The sequence below is a fragment of the Seriola aureovittata genome, chromosome 19 (assembly GCF_021018895.1).
Source record: "Seriola aureovittata isolate HTS-2021-v1 ecotype China chromosome 19, ASM2101889v1, whole genome shotgun sequence".
Lineage (NCBI taxonomy): Eukaryota > Metazoa > Chordata > Actinopteri > Carangiformes > Carangidae > Seriola > Seriola aureovittata.
In genome coordinates, this window is record NC_079382.1 from 6,675,896 (window position 1) to 6,693,406 (window position 17,511).

At 41.5% G+C, this 17,511-nt stretch overlaps 3 protein-coding genes across 5 annotated transcripts in view; 1 reads left to right on the forward strand and 2 right to left on the reverse strand.

The window, feature by feature from the left end:
- The first annotated feature begins 4,817 nt into the window (after window positions 1-4,817).
- Window positions 4,818-7,103, forward strand: irak1bp1 (interleukin-1 receptor-associated kinase 1 binding protein 1). The gene is made up of 4 exons (XM_056404834.1): window positions 4,818-5,145; window positions 6,113-6,194; window positions 6,313-6,443; window positions 6,531-7,103. Exons 1-4 carry the CDS (start codon window positions 4,871-4,873, stop codon window positions 6,790-6,792), a joined length of 750 nt encoding a protein of 249 aa, XP_056260809.1. The 5' UTR covers window positions 4,818-4,870; the 3' UTR covers window positions 6,793-7,103.
- Window positions 6,830-10,063, reverse strand: si:dkey-261l7.2 (uncharacterized protein LOC569751 homolog). 3 transcript variants are annotated; one of them, XM_056404837.1, is made up of 8 exons: window positions 9,820-10,063; window positions 9,624-9,694; window positions 9,178-9,319; window positions 8,801-8,890; window positions 8,473-8,567; window positions 7,759-7,919; window positions 7,509-7,625; window positions 6,830-7,426 (listed from the first exon to the last, which is right to left on the reverse strand). In XM_056404837.1, the coding sequence occupies exons 3-8, from the start codon at window positions 9,300-9,302 to the stop codon at window positions 7,316-7,318; spliced, it is 699 nt and encodes a 232-aa protein (XP_056260812.1). In that variant the 5' UTR covers window positions 9,303-9,319; window positions 9,624-9,694; window positions 9,820-10,063; the 3' UTR covers window positions 6,830-7,315. The 3 variants fall into 3 exon arrangements, with proteins under 3 accessions (XP_056260812.1, XP_056260811.1, XP_056260810.1); XM_056404836.1 differs by having other exon boundaries at window positions 9,786-10,063; XM_056404835.1 differs by lacking the exon at window positions 9,820-10,063 and having other exon boundaries at window positions 9,624-9,779.
- Window positions 10,064-11,302: 1,239 nt separating this feature from the next.
- The window catches only part of phip (pleckstrin homology domain interacting protein), a 39,700-nt gene continuing 33,491 nt past the window's right edge, over window positions 11,303-17,511 (reverse strand). Inside the window, exons 34-40 of the mRNA XM_056404833.1 lie at window positions 16,957-17,016; window positions 16,602-16,754; window positions 15,914-16,066; window positions 15,499-15,710; window positions 15,162-15,403; window positions 14,819-14,965; window positions 11,303-14,694 (exon numbers count right to left, since the gene is read on the reverse strand). Of these exons, the coding sequence (XP_056260808.1) occupies window positions 13,985-14,694; window positions 14,819-14,965; window positions 15,162-15,403; window positions 15,499-15,710; window positions 15,914-16,066; window positions 16,602-16,754; window positions 16,957-17,016 (1,677 nt within the window). The 3' untranslated portion in view covers window positions 11,303-13,984. The remainder of the gene's footprint in view (window positions 14,695-14,818; window positions 14,966-15,161; window positions 15,404-15,498; window positions 15,711-15,913; window positions 16,067-16,601; window positions 16,755-16,956; window positions 17,017-17,511) is intronic.

Genomic DNA, 17,511 nt, shown 5'->3' on the forward strand with positions numbered 1-17,511 from the left:
GGAGAGACATGGAGGGCCTCCAACACGGCTAACTTTATTACTTCATCTGAAAGAGCAAGAGAGAGGGAGAGACACATCAACAGATTCAGAGACCATTACAGTCAAATCTTTTCCCCTAAGTGGCCACAGTCTCCATCTAAGGACCCCCAGCCCCTTTTCACCCAACATCCAGGGACACAGAGGGCAAACCCTCCTCAATTCAGTTTACCCAGCTTTTTATTTACACAACTAACTGTTTTTTTGGTTTACATAAATCTTTACAACATTGTTTCATGGCAGGCATCACAGTAAGTACTATTAAACTGATGGTAGTTATATAAACACTGGGGGGAAAAGAAGAATTAATGCTTTTAAGAGTAAAATGGATTCTTGTTTATGTAAGTGGTCTGTAACCTTATGATGATCACCAACTGAACAAATAATTTACCGCCATTTTCATTTACCACATCACAGCGCCCAAGTATGTTGCTCTAAGCATTCAAAATCATTTTGAGGGAGCCGTCTTTCTGGTCAGAGAGGTGGAGGGGGAGAAATTGAGACAACATTTTGGAAGTGATTAGAGCAACAGATCGCTGGAAGATGGGTGAAAAAGGCCTGACAGTTTGTAGGCCACTAAAGGAAAACGCTCTGGACTTCAATGGATATTTAACTGTAAGGGTCTCCTTATCTTCCTCATTCTCTCCCATATGAAAATACCCTATTGTAGGGTGCTGCATCTCTCTTGGCCGGAGCCACGCATCAGATCTAGGGTTTCACAGAGCATACCGGGGGACCGGCGAAACCGGAGACAATAACAACAAATATGGCCTTGTATTTTTGGGTTGTGATTATAAAGCCCATTTCACAGTTTAATACTCCAGGGAGACCAAACAAACTTAGCTGTTTAAAGAAACCAGCGTCCAGAATTGGATCAAATCTCTGCTTTTCCCAAATGTCCTTGAAAAATAAAAGAAGAGGGCACATACTATGTCTACAGTACACAAAGAGACTGCAGCTTACAATCTACCACTACAGATTCATACAAAATACAAGTAGCCTACATCTGCTGCTTATACAAAGTAACATTTCCTTTACCATACAGAAAACTAAACTAACCCTTCACCCCCATGAAACTAATTAAAGATTCACAAAATTTAAGCCATTGATACAGTATGCTTCTTTTGTATCATGATTACTATTTCATTAGACTATTATTCTGCTATTTATACTATTATCCCACAGCACAGGCTCTGAAAAAGTCTGTTCACTAATCATGAAAAACTCATGATACAGTGTTAGCCAAATACAAGAATTGTTCCCCTTTCTTTGCTGCTAGAAGTATTTAAATTTATATTTTTGATAATAAGAATTATTCAAAAATTGTAGAAAGCTATGTCTTAAATAAAAATAACAATTTAATATAGCAATAATAATAATTCTTTTTTTTTTCTTTTTAAAAAAAAAAGGTCATTTCAAAAGTATCGACACTTTTGGACTGAAGACTGTTGTATCTAGAATCCTGTACTAATCCATCATTTCTTGTGTACTGCCATTTTGCTATTTTATTACCATTATACTGTGCTGCCACCTGCTGAAGAAACAGAGATAGGCTTGACCTAAATGATATTTGGAATATATTGTGTTCCCAATTCCTTCAGCTTTGACATTAGAGCGACAAAAATCTGTCTGAATGGCACAGCAGATGTTTATAACAAGTGTTGCTATATAAGAAACAAAATTATGTTAGCTGATGATATACCTAGAGGTTAAATCTTGATAAATTTAAGTTACTGCCTCATCAAAACCATTTTTATTAAGCCTTTATAGTGCATTATGGGATGTTGCTATTCTATTCTCTCTTCTTCTGTGTATGTGTTTTTTATTGTGTCTTTTATTAAGGAGGACCAAGAGTACTTTTGCTGTTGATGCAAATTAGAAACCCGGTGAAGAGCCGGACACAAGACCCAAAAATTGGCTCATTTGAACTAAAGGAAACTATTTCCTCCATACACCCTCTGAATACTCACCAAAAGCCCTCATTTGAGCTAAAAAGGCTGTTATTTCAAATACATCATTAATATATGGTAAAACAAACTGGTGGATAGTGTTTTGTCCTTTATACAGAATCTAATCAACAGAGTGTAGTGAGACTACCTAACATAACAATTTGGTCACTTTGAGGACCACACCACAAACGACACATACAAATGTACTGTACAAAACTCAAGGTTGACATCAGCCTTGCTTATAAACTTGTCGACTCAAAATCCATGGGAGAGCACGTAGCATTTAGACCAAACAATCATTAAAACAAAAACACAACTGCACCCAGGTAAAAGAACTTTTTCACAGCAGACATTTTAACTTTTCAGAGCAATAATTAATATCATAACTGAGTAAACATACACAGCTAGTGTTACCTTCAAACTGGAAATGCATCTGTTGTGTATTTGTTACACTTGTGTGCCAGTGTTTGTTTGTGTTTTGCTAGCTAGCTGCGCTCGCTTGTCTGGAAGTTTTAGCTAACAGCTGAGGAAACAACTAATGAATGAAGTCAATAACCTTACTAACTAATAAAAGTCAAAATTTACCCGAAATTTCATGTCTTGGGCCGGAGAGCAGATGTTTCACCAATGGCGGAACTATGGTCAATTATAAAAGCAGGCAAACCATCGTACGTCCGAAAGGCTAACGAGGGCCTCTTCAATACACTGTGAATAGTGAGAGTTCCACGCATGCGTAATGACTGGTGTGATTAGAATAACAAATCACAGGTGTAGTAGGCAGGGCCTTGAATAGAGACAGTCGCGTCATATCCGTTCACTTTAATGGACCATTTTTTTTCATGGATCATGGAGCGTCCCAGTAACTCCTGGAAGTTAGCAGGAAATGCCAGCAGCGCAGCGGAGTTGCAGCAGAATATATTGTCTCTGATGCATGTTTAACAGGTAAAACGTTGCAGGTTTGTCACACTGTATGACTGTTGGTGGAATGCTGACATGTCAGACTGGGTGGGTGGAGATTCACCTGTCAGAGGACAGTGGGGCGAGGTTGCTTAGGGGAGTTTACAAAAGCACTGGGTATGTACAACACATCCCTTTGCTCGAGACCATGGTGCCACACCAGTAAGTTGCTGGAAACTAATGTCCTTTGTTTGATATTATTTATTGTTTATTTCTTTCAAATTATGTTTACCTTCAATTAATCCTTGCAGAATTTCCTGAACAAAATAAATGGTTAAACGGCTTGTGGATCTATGTGTTTAATGTGCACACCAAGCATAAGTCTCTTTATAGTCTTTTTACAATTATATTTGTAGCAACTTTCCTGACCAGAAATTAGTCACCCGGTTGGGTGTGGGAGATAGACCTTGTTTTTGATGTGCTTCAATGAATAGATGTCCAGGCAAGTTATTGTATTTAATATTTCAGTCACACAGTGCATATTGCTAAATTATATACACCATCCATATTATTTAATCCAATCACCACACATCATTCACATTATACCCTGAAAATTTGAATCTAGTTACAACTAGAGGTGACATGAAAGAGAGCGTAGTCTATGTGGAAAGATGGCTGCACAAACAGAAGGACAAAAATGAAAAACTGGGTTCTGTACTGACCCAGGCAGAAGAGCACCTGGAGAATGATAGGCTCCAGGATCAGGGGGAAAAGTCCAATCTCCTCAAGTCATGTGAACAATATCCCCCAGAAGGAGAGAGAGTGGAAAGCCAGAAGGAAAGACATGATGAATAGAACTGTCCATCTGGAGCTTCTGATGGAAGACCTCCAGAAAAAGCCTAAAAAGCTTTCCCTATGGAAAAGATAGTTTTCTCACTTCAACAAAGACAGCAAGACAGTTTTTTTATCTCTTGGTGTGACTGTGCAGTTTCAGTGTTGTACAAATGTAGTTTAACTATTTCCTCCAATCTTTGTTTTTTCATTTTGTTTCATAAGAGATTAATAAAACTAAATGTTGCTTATGAGACGAGGGACAGGGAACCCTGTCAATAATTTCCCACTCTGATAATGAATGAACTAAACAAAAAAAAAAAGCAATACAGTGGTACATATTTATTTGTTTGTTGTTTTAGAACTAATAGCACTGATACAACCTAATGTAAAGTACAGTTCATTGCGTTTCTCTTTAAAACTGTTCAGGCACAACATTCATCATAACCATCTTTTGAGCACATTTCCCTGTTTGATTTCCTCCATTGAGGCATGAGAAGACACATCTTTAAGATTCCAGCTGGGTCTATCTGATATCTTGTTGATGCTGGATTTCTTCACACTGCCTGATACAGATTTTCAGTCAATGAAGGTTATGCCAATTACAGAGAAAATCACTGAAGTGTTTAATGAAATGTGAAACAGCTTTGGGTTATTATAAATAGCCTACAAATTTCATTCTAAAGATGCTATATGCCTGATGCAATTGGCAGAAATATTGTAGAGCATGAGCGAAAAACCAAACAGCCAATTACTGTTTATGACTAATTAAATTAATATAGACTTGAGGAACATTTTCTGCTGTATCAGTCTGCCAGTGTGGTTGAGAAGCAAAATCGGTTTCTGAGTGGTCTCCTGTGCACCCTCTTCCTGTGCAGGTTTGATGTCCTGTCTATTCTGAATAAGAACTGTTTCACAAAAACAACACAAATATTAATACTGGCTAATAATAATAATAAGCACGCCAATATGGATGACAGGTAAAAAGTTTTATTGCATCATATAAAATCAATGTTAAATGTGCACTTTAATTTCTTACTCAAAATCTCTTTATATTGTAGTCCTCTGTAGTCCATTGGCGGACTAGCCTACAAGTCCCGACGTGCATTTCGCCTATTGCCATAGCAGCGGGAAATTGGTTTGAGTCGGTCTCAATCATGGACAGCCCGAGTCGAGTGTTTGCTGCAGTACTACCGGCCTCAGGTCGTGAGTTCAACGGTAATGAAAGGGAGCAGGGGCTGGAAGTACGAACAGTTAACCGACAGGGTCCCGGCAACCGTGTAAGGGAGGTCCAGGTCACGGGAACGGCGGAGGTTTGTTGCCCGGCGGACCAAGTGTCTGTTCGGGTCACTGTGGGTAACAGCAAGGACTCAGTCGACGAGGTGACCAACAGCGTTTCACGGCGACTCGAGTACATTATACAGTCTGTCAGGTGAAAACACACACAGCGTTTTTACACTAGCACGAGCAGAGTAAACGTTTTGGGTGGAACAGTAACATTAGCTTAACGTTAGCTAGCTGCTACATGTAGTGTCCATAGAGGCAACACTTCTGTCCACTGTGACTGTGTTATACGTTTGTTGTAGTATATGGTATGGTTCTGTATCCATTGACCAAACAGTAGACTGGTGTTATCACTGCAGTAGTCGTAGCCAGTGGTTGAAGTATTGGTAGCAGTGGTACTTCAGTGTAAACAATACAACTGTAAGTAGAGCTCTCACACATGAAGTACTAATACAGAAGCATTAGATACAAAAGGATTCATCAATCTTCAGAAGAACCATTTGAGTATTATGTTTTTTGTTATCAAAAATGTAAACAGCATTTCGATGTTGTATTTGGTTGTGGCAAAGCTAATTTTACTGTGGGGTTGTTTAATCTCTATCACTGCATCATATATCATGAGTTGATCAAATATTTTGTATGTAAAGTACGTCATAATAATAATAATAATAATAATAATAATCTGTCAGTAATATGCAAATATGCAAACCGTACAATATTTCCGTCTGAAATGTATGTGAAGTACAAGTCCCTAAAAATTGCAAGTGCTGTAATTGAGTAAATGCACTTTCCACAGCTGGTAGTACTACTACGGAGTAGAACCCTCCTCAATAATTCACTGAAGCATTACAGTGCCTCTAATATATTTCTAGTAGTAAGAGTAGTAGTTACTCAAGTACTGGAGTAATAGTGATAATTGATGAGCAAATTATTTAAGAATTGTTGCTGTTTTAAGGGTAAATGGGCAGGCAGTCCAGTTAGTTTGTAATATGGTATATGCTCACTTCTTATGTGAAATATGTAATTATTTAATTTTGATGTGCAGTAGCTTATTTTTTTCACTTTGTTCTTTATTATTGCAATCAGTGTATGATAATATTTTATATTTTGCTTAGACAGCATGGTATCAGTGACAGGGACACCTCAGTGAGGAGGTTTCTCCACCGAGAGGCAGACCTATATCACATGGATGCAGAGGTGGAGTATTTGGACACTAAAGACTCAAATGTGTTATGGTGCTGTGAATCTTTCATGGACCCTACAGAATATATGTATGTTGAATTGTATCTGACAGTTAAGGAAAATACTTCCATAGGTCGTGGTCACTTTTTCAGATTTTGAGAAGATGGAGCGAGTATGTGGTGTCTTTCTGGAAAAGCTGGACAAAAGTGTCTGTGTGGGGACACCACAGTTTTACCACAGTGCAGAATGTCTGAGTCAGCTGAGGTAAGAAAAAGTTAGCACACCTTTCATTAGCACTGTGAAGTCATAGCTGGACAAATTGTAACTAGTGTACATTTGTGTGTGTTTTAGGAGGCGAGTGTGTGTGTCAGCAGTTGAAAATGCTCAACAGAAGGCCTGCGAAGTCAGTCAGCTCCTTGGACAAAGTCTGGGACCCCCCCTACTGGTCAGAGAGGAGGAGACAAAGGAGTGGAGGAATGAAGATGAGGAGTATGGAAGCACAGGGCAGGGCGCTGCACCCCTGTCTCACCTCCCCTGTATACCCAAAATCACTGCCTCCTCTCGGGTGTCTGTCTCCTTCAGTCTCAGAGACAGAAGCAGGAAAAAACTCTAAAGACATTTGTCATTGGCACATGAAACCAAAGAGCCGATTGTCACAATTTAGAACATTTTATTGCATAGCTGTGGCTGATCAAAAGTGCAGTTCTTCAAGTTTTTTTTTTTTTTTGGACCTTAGCTACCAGTCATGTCAAAACTATAAACATTTTCAAAGAAATTTTGTCATTTCCAGCATTCCCTCTTATCATGTAACTTAAACATGCCAACCATTCAAGTCTGATTCAAATTCAACATTTTTAGACACATTATATTAAAATACTGTATATTTTTACATCTCAAAGAAATAAAGTGTTCATTAGAGCTTGATTACAGCATTTCTTTCATATGTCCCAGTATTAACAGTCTCCAAATCCCCGAATGACACCCTCATATTGAGATCCAGCAAGGAGGGATTTGATGATCCCCTTGATCTGTACAAAGCTTGGCACTTATGACAACCACGTCAGTACTTGACCACAGAACACCACAGAAGGAAGAAAATGAAATTGTCAGTTCGATGGATCTTTCAGACCGAGCAGTCAGGCATCATCAATCTCATCTTCAGGAAAGAGCTCTCTAAGCCAGGGCTGCATGATGAACCGCTCCCCATCGAAATGAGTGAAGTAATTCTCCAAGGTGGGAATGTCCGGCTAGAAACATCCAACAGTGAGTCCAGGAGTGTGTGCGTGCGTGCGTGCGTGCGTGTGTGTGTTGCAATTATCCAGTACTTACCCTCATCCCAGTGATGCGCTCTAGCTGCGTCTGAGGCAGATATGCAACTAACAGAGAGGAGGGTCCAGGCCCGCTGAACAGTACTTTGTAATGAGGCGTCTTCTCTGCTGTGATGCCCTACACACACACACACACACACACAGTCCAAAAACTCTGTGAACTGGCTAATTTTTAGGTTCCCAACACAAAAACACTGGCTGCTTTGTGACACAGACCTTTAGTGAAGAGAGGAATAGTTGTGGCTGCTAACCTCAGAGTTGGAATACATCCTGTTTACCCACTCTTGAGGGGCTCGCAATTCAGGGTCCCAGCTCACCACCACCCCGACCATATGGCCCTTCCTCTCCATCACCACCTCTCCAACTCGTAGAAACACATATGGAGGACGGGGGGTGCGCACTGTCTTGGATGCTGCAGGAATGAGGAAAATAATAAAATCATGTGAGATAAATTTGACTTGTGCTGCTTTCAGTGAAACCACAGGATATGTACTATCTTACAGATGTGAGAACTTTTCACTTCAATATGAGCACAGAAAGAACACTCAATTTTCTTGCAGTCAGGGTGTCATTGCATCAGATTCAACTTTTTTTTTTTTTTCTATTTACAACTGAAAAATTCATGACATTTCAATTAAGTTTCACCAATTCAGAATATTTGTGAGCATTAAGACTTAAAGTTTAATTTTGTACTTGCTGAAGGGTTTAAGTGAGGCATGTGACAAGGACAAAATAATCTAAGCATAGAAATGGCAGAGTAATGGGAGATATGGAGACACAAGATTGAAATACAGATAAAAAAATGTAAGTTAATTCCTGTCATTCTTAAAAATACTTGATATGTCAGGTGAAATTTCACTTTTGGACTACAAGATAAAACGCTCCATGTAATTAATCTCAGATTCTTTCTGAATATCTCTACTGACCCAAACTTTCCAAGTTTACATATGTGTATGGACACAAACCTCCGAAGAAGCCATGATCGTTGTCATAAAGCATGGTCTCTACAGGAGGCAACATGTGTGCCGCTTCGTCTCCCTGTCCCAAGCCAAGCAGAGACCTTTATAAAGCAGAAATATTGTCAGTCTTGACATAAAAATGAGTTGTGGGTTTGTTTCCCTGTTCTTTTTCTGAAGTGTTCCTACAAGAACCTGAAACATTAGAGGTCACCTTTAAAGTGAGAGAATTCAAGCTTGAAAGAAAAGCATTATGCAAATGAATACAGAGCCTTGGAGTATCAAAACACATGTCTGAATCTCAATCACAGTTGTTATTGGGACTCCAAACCCTCACATGACATAGGACATCTGCTGATTTGCCCAGTCCATCCATGCAGTGCCATTGAGGTATGATGTTCTCCACTCTTTCCAAATTCTGAGCAACCTGAAACACCAAGGTTAATCGTTAAATTGAGACAAAAACACACTGCACAATTCCTTAATGGACTTTCTTATCATCACTATATTACTATAATGACTCAGTAATGCAGGTTTGGTTACCCAGTGTAGAGTCTGAGGCATTTGGATGGATTTTCCAGGACGTCCATCAATTTTCAAAACATTTTTCCCAACTCCATACATGTTTTCTTTCTCATACAAAGTGGTGGCACCGTAAACTGACGCATATATGAATAATAAATTTTCTTTTTTATGCATTTCTACCCCACCTACCGTGTAGTCGCGTGGTAGCGCTGCGCCACGCTGGTGCCGCTCCACCGGGAGATGAAGTACTGCGCGGGCACAGCGGAGAGCAGCAGCACGAGCTGCAGCACCGCAGGGCCTGTGAGCTGAGGCATGACTGCGCAGCTGTCACCTGGGGACGGAAACGCGCGTCAGGTGGATTTCGCAGGTGCGGGACCCGAAGCTAAATCAGTCCAAAGTAGATGTGTAAGACATGTCTAAATGAGCCTTTAAGTTGCTCTGTCCATTGTGAACGACACTTCTGGACAATACATCGTTATTAGTTTTTTTATTGACATGCGTAATGTTAACATTGTTCAACCTCACGTTATGGGAAGTTAAACCCTGTTAAACGACAAATGCCACAACAGAAAGTTAAAGGAAATGCAAGTTGAACAAAACAATTGTCAAAGCGCATTAGTAATTATGATTCTTACCTCGTATTAAAATCCAAAGTATTTCCTGCAACTATCTGCCACACATTGCGTCTGAGGGAGTCTGTTTGCGCCTGGAAACCAGAACAAAGTCAGACGGTTTCACTTCTGTTGTATTTACATAAACCACTCTTTTGCCCATGCCGCTGCCACCTGTGTATTTACATTTTTCATCAAAATTGCCGAAATGGTAGTCTACCCAATCACTGAAGCCCACGGATGAACCGGCGGACCTTTAGCGGCTCGCCACGTCAGGAAAGAGCCGAGCCCGCGAGCTCCGGGCGGGGAAGTTGTTTTGACGCAGTTACGCTTTGGCGACACGAGGTGGGAGAGTTGTTCATTAATGCAACATTGCTATAATGTGTGAGTCGTCTTATTTTTAACAGGTTGTATTTTAGTACTACAGTATTTAATTTACTTTAGCAAGCAAAGCAAATAATTGCAAAAAGTGCTTTTATTAAAAGACAAAAACAAATTAAACCTTTTTAATTTAGGTTTTTTTTTTAAAAAAAAACTGTCAACAACTTGTTGCTTTGAAATTACCCAAATGAACAGGAAGTAAAAGTGGATATGGAAACACAACTGTTTATTTACTTAAAATATTGGTATTAACTAACAGGACAGCAGTACTCCCCTACACATACATTCTAGCTTTATGCTTCTTTTTTGCATTAATTCTTTTATATATAAAAAGTATCCAAACTAACAAAGACATCCTCTTCAATCAGTTCACGTGACCCCTTTCCCCTTCCCTTCCTGCTCTGTTCTTTCCCCCATCCCACCTCCCATTAAAACTTAAAAACATCCCAAAATGCTTCCCAGTGGCTCACATGCAGCCACTTCACACACACATTGTGACCTTTAACCTATGACTTCCAATGCTGTGATGCCTGGTCAGAGACCACAAACAGCACAACTCTGCCACACATTAGCACAGGCCTGTGGTAAATGAATGCATGTGTCCTTTAGCATCAAAATTCAGCGCGGGTCTCGTAAAGTAAGAGGGCTGATCTGATCTGCTGAGTCAAGGTGGAAAGCACTGATAGCTAAAACTCGTGAGGTCCACTCCGTGAAGCACTACAGACAGGGCAGGCAAAACAGATGTGACTGATGTGTGTTTGAAAAGATAAGAATAAATTAATGTACCAATTCTGGATTATGACCAGTAACTTGCTTTTAAGGCCCCTTTGAAATGATTAGAGGTTGTATATTATCACTAACATGGTTAATGTAACCTGACCAGCAAAACTCAATCAGCTCTTTTACCTTGACAGATTTGAAAAAGGAGGTGGTAGCAGACTAAACGAGTCTGATGTCCACTTTCAACCGATAAATGCATTCCTACTTTGACTGTACTAACTTTTAAAATGGGAAATGAATGCACATCCCATTATTAATTGGGAATACAATGGCTCCTATATGTAGCAGGCCAAGGATGCCGTTGGGAAAAAAATCATCCCTAATTCAAAATGGCTAGATCCTTTTCATTATCCTGCAAACATTTTGGATTCTCAAGCATCGGTGTTTTTAGCTGGCTCGTGTAAACATGTTTAAAAGTGAGCTCGTATTTCAGGTTTGAGAAATCTGGGTGTAAAATTTTGCTTCCAGAATCTGTCTATATATGTAAATATGATTATTGGTGAATGCAATAGAAAAAAATCCAGAACCTTAATGTGCCTATGAAGAGTTTATAGATCAATTTTATGAATGAAAGTCATAAACGAACACTTACAACCAACAAAATTGCTGCCCACAAAATGAATACATTTATGGGCAAAAATCAATAACTTCCTATTTTGAACAAAAGAACCCCAATAATAAGATTTACTTTGATGTCAACAGTCACTTATGGAACTCAGTTTGGGATAAAACTCTTCATATACACAATATAAACTAAACATTTGTGAAAGTGACAGAAAGAATTGTAAATTGTGTCCTCAGAAAACTGCAGCAGAGTATGACACCTTTCCAACAGTATGACTCCACAGATCTGGCCACTGAAACACTGTCCTATATGGCAGGGACACAGACAGAAAACATTTGACACATTATAGGTGACAGAGTTCAACACACTCACTGTGGAGACTGTAAAACTAAGCTAAAATAAACACATTCAAAAGCCATGTCCTAAAACTTCAGTGCCCAAAGACAGAATTTGGCATTGAGTTATCCTTAACAGAAAAACAAGGAAAACAAAAACAATGATAAGCAGATGAGATATATGTCGATTAATATGTGACAAGGAAGACCTATGAAATGAATCAGGTGTATATAGATGCTACCATTCAGTTCTCCCCAGTCAACCCCACAAGTGTCAGATTTTGGCATTCACTTGCTCTGTGCTGGGGTAAAAAAAAAAAAACAGAAATATGACAAAAGTGGAGACCGCCATCTTTTATAAATTCAGTCCTCTAGGTGTGTGTACAGAGAGAGCGAGTGACATAATGTTTGTCTCCTGTCAGATTTGTAATTTTTCTGTCTTCTCTCTCTTTCCAAAGCCTTCCATATAAGCCTGTCAGGTCCAGTCCAGTCCCCGGAGTCCAGTTCTCTGAACCCAGCGATAAGCGGAACCAGGAAGTCCAAAAAAACAAAATAAAAGGCCCCAAAAGGAGAAACTGAGGATATTATGCCAGAGTAGCAAAGGCACACAATCAGAAAGATGAATGTAGACTAGTCTCTCTCTTTCTCTCTCTCTCTCTCTCCGCTTAGCGTCCAAATTCTGTCCGAACCAGTTTGATCTGGCTCCATCCTGTTTACTTCAGGCATGAGAAAGTGCTAGAACATGCGAGACAGAATTGTGTGTGTGTAGGTGGGTGTGTGCGGGCGTGTGTGCGTGTGCGCATGTGTATGGTCACCATAGAAACATATCAACATTTAAAAAGTTCATTTTTATATGTTAACAATTTTAAAATACACAGGGTTACTCCCTACGACTGCATTGATAACCGGTCTGTGGTAAGTGCATCTCAAAGCTAGTCACCCAAAGCTCCACTCGCTGTACCTTAGGTATAAACTGACGATAGGTTGGTTATAGGATAATATATTGACATGAATAATGGTATGCTTACAACAACAGTAAAGTCTTTTTTTCAACTGCTATAAATACATTTCTTTGAGAGGTTTCACAACGATCAAACTGTATGCCACTGTTTGTACGCTGAAAGTGAACGACACGCTCTATTGTGTTGTAAAAACACACACGCTCCTTCAGTTACACACACTCTCATAGTCACAACATGATTTCGTACACATACAGGCACATGTACTTTGCAGGGCAGAGGCCAAGCACGCTTATACACACATGCACGCACACACACACACGCCAAAGACATAAAGGCACAAGGTATTGCTAATGTTGAGGACGCATTGAAACATGATCTATCTAAACATATAAATGACCCCTTTCACCCGACAGCTTCTAACAAAAAAAAAAGAAAAAAAAAAGATGCTTCCTCTTTCTAATTCACATGCAAAACAAGACCACACACACACACACACACACACCCACACACTCCTACGCACATCAATAGTAAACAAATCCCACTGATCTACAGTACCTACATTAGGTACACCATTTGGTATTTTAGCGCAGACAGACACGCTCAGGTCAGCCAATGTGTAAGACTTCCAAAACAGAGAGCCGATCATTACGTACAAATCTTAGAAAAAGCTAAGAGAGGGTTGTATAAAAAAAGAACGGGAACAATGAAGAGAGGGGCAAAAGATGTTGTCAGGCCAGCGGTCTGTAGTCCATCACAGACCTAACAATTTCAGCTCAGTGGGTGTCTTTGACCAACCCAGCAGAGGCATTTGAAAAGTTCAGAAATAGTAAGAGCAAGATAAGATGCATCCAGCTCTCATTGTGACTTTTTCAAGTACCAAAACTCTGTTCAACTACTGTTTTGCCCAGTCTGACACCAACAATGTTTAAGGTCAGACAAGGGTGAAGAGTGGTTCAATGGACAAGAGCAAGTCACAAGACCACCGACGCAGGAGTCAGAAAGCGTCCATCGGATCCAACATGGACCAATAATGTAAGAGGAGTTGGAACGAATGAACATGCGTTGTCTGAAAGCCACCCGTTGCCGTAGTGATGTGCTTACTGGGCTGAGAGGAAGGAGGATTGGACAGGTAACTGCGCTGTTGTGACTCTCCATAGCCACAGCTTCAAATAGCAGCAGATGAACCGGCAGCTACCCAGACGCACACACACATCCACGCACACAAATGCATACAACACCAAGCACGACGTCCTCAACCCCCTACTCCTCCAACGCATAAATTAAGAAATCTTAATCTCTCAAGATTTCTTTTCTGCCAGGGCAGTCAGCCTCCTCCTCCTCACATCCTGCGTTTCTGTTCTGTTACCAGCCTATAAGGTTGGCTTTGGCCTTTTCTGTCAGCTTGCGGACACGCCCCTTAGAGGAGGTGCCAAAGGTGATTGATGAGTCCTCAAACAGCAGCTGCCTCTGCTCCTCCTCAGAGTCCTCTTCCATGTACCAGGCTGACCGTCGTCCCTGGTTACGTGTGCGCATGGACCCTCCTGCCCCGTCCCCTGCCTCCTCCTTTGGAGACTCCTTGCGATTGGATCGTTGAGGAGCAGTCTGTGGAGGAGGGGTGACCTCCTCATTGCCTCTCCTGCTGCTCCTCCTCAGCGGCGAGGGCTCAGGTGACTCAGCAGGAGGGGTGGATTCATCAGTTCTTACCACTCGGGGCCGGCCGCGCCGTCTAGGCGTCAATGCCACGCCAGAGTCCGACATCACAGATGTTTCCTGTGCAGAAGATGTCCCACCTTCGTCGCCTGTGGAATGGTCGAGGTCATCGTCAGGGGTGGAGCTCCTGCGGTTACTGCTCCTTCTCATCTCCTCCAGTTCCTGCTTGCTCTTCCTGCCTCTCTTCTTGCCAGGAGGGCGACCCCGGGGTCTGGAAGGGCTCGCCGGAGTCGTGACTTCTGGAGGACTCACTGGTGGGTCCGTTTTGGATTTCCGCCCCCGTCTCCCCACGCCCAGGGTCATATGACTACTGTGGCCATTCAGGTGGACAGTGCTCTGAGATGAAGGGCTGACCGGAGAGCCTGAGAGGGAGGACATTTATTCAAATGACAAAATATCAGTAGCAGGCAGGTGACATTAAATACTTAATTTACACCATATTAACCATAAACCTAAGCATCACAGCTAAATGACACCATCTCTTACCAGGGGTGTGTCGTACAGGAGTCCTGAGTTTCCGCCGGGTGCTTCCCCCACTGCTACTTTCTGCAGCTGTAGAGGGTGTCACCTTTTCGGAAGTTGTTGGCGTTGAAGCCGACACAGAGTTATGAGCCCTCAGCGAACGAGTAGACTCTGAAGATGGCAAAGAGACAAATTGTGTAACGTGTTGTGATCAGCTCCACATTTAACATACAGACATGAAAGTGGTGTTCTTCTCATCAACTCTCAGCAAGAAAAGTAAATAAGTGTATTTCCCAACATGTGAAACTACTCCTTTAAAACGTTTTAGTATTGCTTTAAGAGAGTTTACATGTGTAAGTGGTCTCACCTGCTGTGCTCTGTGTGTTGCTCGTGGCATTATGTGAGGAGGATGAGGCAGGTGGTGAGTGTGCAGAATGCCGTGCTGCACTTCGTGTTCGCCCTGCAGCGGGGGTATCCGCCTTCCCGTTGACCAGCTGGGGGGGCTGTTTCAGGGGGATGCTCTGTCTCTGGGAGGAAGGTCGTGAAAGAGCTGGTGATGGCTCAGTTTTTGCGGTCACCCTGGATGATACACGCCTCTTCCTCTCTGGGCTAAAGATGCAGCATGATAAGGAAGATTACCAAAGATCAAACTTAATGCACCATAGGAGCTAAAAAAATCTAAATGAAGATGTCCTTCCTTCTACCTGGATGCAGTGCTGCTTGTGGGAGACTCACTCCTCCTCCTCCTCCTCTTCATGGCGTGCCGTGTCTGTCTGTCCGTAGTGTGTCGCGTCTGTCTGTCTGTGCCCTGTCGATTCAGTTTATCAGTGAGGCCGTGGATGGCCTTGTAGTCGGCCAAGATGGAGCTGACATGCTCCTCAAACAGCGCAGAGAGCCTCAGACTCATACTGTAGATCTGGAGACACAATGAAGGACACACTGAAATCAAATGTCACACTTAGAAGAAAAAGGGATACATGTTAAAAAGCACTGGCTAATTTCAGGATTTTATTTTATGGACTCATCAAAATATGCCTAACGGAAGCAATAAAAGACATTAAATTGTATGTATTTTGGTTTCAGTGAGTGTATGTGTGTGTTTGCGAATGCGTGTCTCACCCGAGACTTCTTACTGGGCGTGTAAGCTTTGGAATTGCTGAAAATGAGCCGGACATCTTTACAGAGCTCAATGGGAGACTGGTATTTTCCTTCTGTTAGCGTGCTGAGGACGGTTCCAAAGTCCATTGGAGAGTCAACTATTTGCAGGTAGTCCTGGGAGAAGCAGAAGAAATTGGGAATTACAGGTCTCAAAAGATGTGAACAGAATAAGGACTAGACAAGAGGAAGACGGAGAAAGAGGATAGAGAAGTGAGAGATTTGGGGGGATTTGTGGTTTCATTTTGAGTGGACTGGAAAAAACCAGATCCAACAGCGAAACAATCCCATCCTTCTTCTGTTAACAAGAGAACTCTAGCCCACTGAAGCTGTGAGTCTGTTCACATTGTTTCTCCTTCACAACTTATACATCCATTCGGTTTGGTCTTCATTCCAGATGCTGAATGGAGAGGCTTGTTCTTCAGATCAAACAATTCCCTCACCTCAAATACCACTCCTCGTGTAATTGAAAAGTAGCCACTTATGCCTCAGACTCGAGTACCAAATGCAAATCAATGTGAGCCTAATGGAAATTCACAATGAGCTAAACTCAAATCACAGCCAGAGGAGTTTGGTTTGTTTATGAGAAGGTAGAGTTCACATGTGTGCACCACACTTAATACAGAAAGTAAGACTTTTGTCGCATATGTACCGGGTACTCCTGTAGGTCCACGGGTTCTCTGAAGGGCTCTGAGTCCTCACACTGAAAGATCAGGTCCAGCAGCTCCTTACAGCGCCCCCTCCATGCATGAGGGTCGTATGAAGGAGGTCGGGTTCGCAGTTGGCGCTGCATAGGTCGACGACCCTATACAAAAAAATGACAATACGCTGAAGCAACTATACTAGCTGATACAAAACAGCCTGCTGTTCTTTTGATGGATTATGTGACAGTCGGCTAACTTTATGTGTGAAAAGTGAAAGGTTAGAGTTTAGTATGGTTAGTTGTCACTCATGTGGACAGCCGGCTGGAACGTATGAGAACACACTGTTGCTGTGAGACATGCTACCTTGTGGTTTCGTGTGGACGTTCCAGGAGTATTAGTATCTTCGTCCTCCTCCTCCTCATCCTACACAGGAACAGGGATAACATTATAAAGGTAATGCATATTGCACTCTACTAAGCTCATGTATTATAGGCTGCTCTTTAATACAATACAGTATTTCATTATTTCAACGACCAGCTGCCTTTTAAGTGTTAGGTTTCATGCATCATGGAGTCTTTGAGCTGCCAAACTAGATCTATTGAAAGCACAAATCAGATTATTGTGACCACTGTCGTGCCCTACAAAGACAAAATGCAGTAAATGCATATTTGGCCAAAACTGAGTTAAGACCAGAATGTGACTTTTTGACTTCTGTTTTACCATATTAAAATTATTAAGACTTAGACCCAAACAATTCCAGTGAAAGCTCTTTACAGTTACTACAAAATAAACAACAGCTCCATCACAAAAAGCTAATTAGTCTGCTAAAACAAGAGACCTAATGCTACCTCACTTGTAAGCTAGCTGGGGAGAGAACCACTGCTAGCCCTAGTTTTTTCCATGAGCCCTCTCTTTTTC

What these genes read in the sequence shown, in the direction of transcription:
- si:dkey-261l7.2 (XM_056404837.1), bottom strand. Translation starts at nt 9,302, where the DNA reads ATGCCTCAGCTCACAGGCCCTGCGGTGCTGCAGCTCGTGCTGCTGCTC. An exon ending in CGATCATGGCTTCTTCGGAG is followed by an intron (nt 7,920 to 8,472) that starts GTTTGTGTCCAT and finishes TCATTCCTGCAG; the next exon opens with CATCCAAGACAGTGCGCACC. An exon ending in GGATGTATTCCAACTCTGAG is followed by an intron (nt 7,626 to 7,758) that starts GTTAGCAGCCAC and finishes GTGTGTGTGTAG; the next exon opens with GGCATCACAGCAGAGAAGAC.
- irak1bp1 (XM_056404834.1), top strand. Translation starts at nt 4,871, where the DNA reads ATGGACAGCCCGAGTCGAGTGTTTGCTGCAGTACTACCGGCCTCAGGT. An exon ending in TATATCACATGGATGCAGAG is followed by an intron (nt 6,195 to 6,312) that starts GTGGAGTATTTG and finishes ATACTTCCATAG; the next exon opens with GTCGTGGTCACTTTTTCAGA. An exon ending in GAATGTCTGAGTCAGCTGAG is followed by an intron (nt 6,444 to 6,530) that starts GTAAGAAAAAGT and finishes TGTGTGTTTTAG; the next exon opens with GAGGCGAGTGTGTGTGTCAG.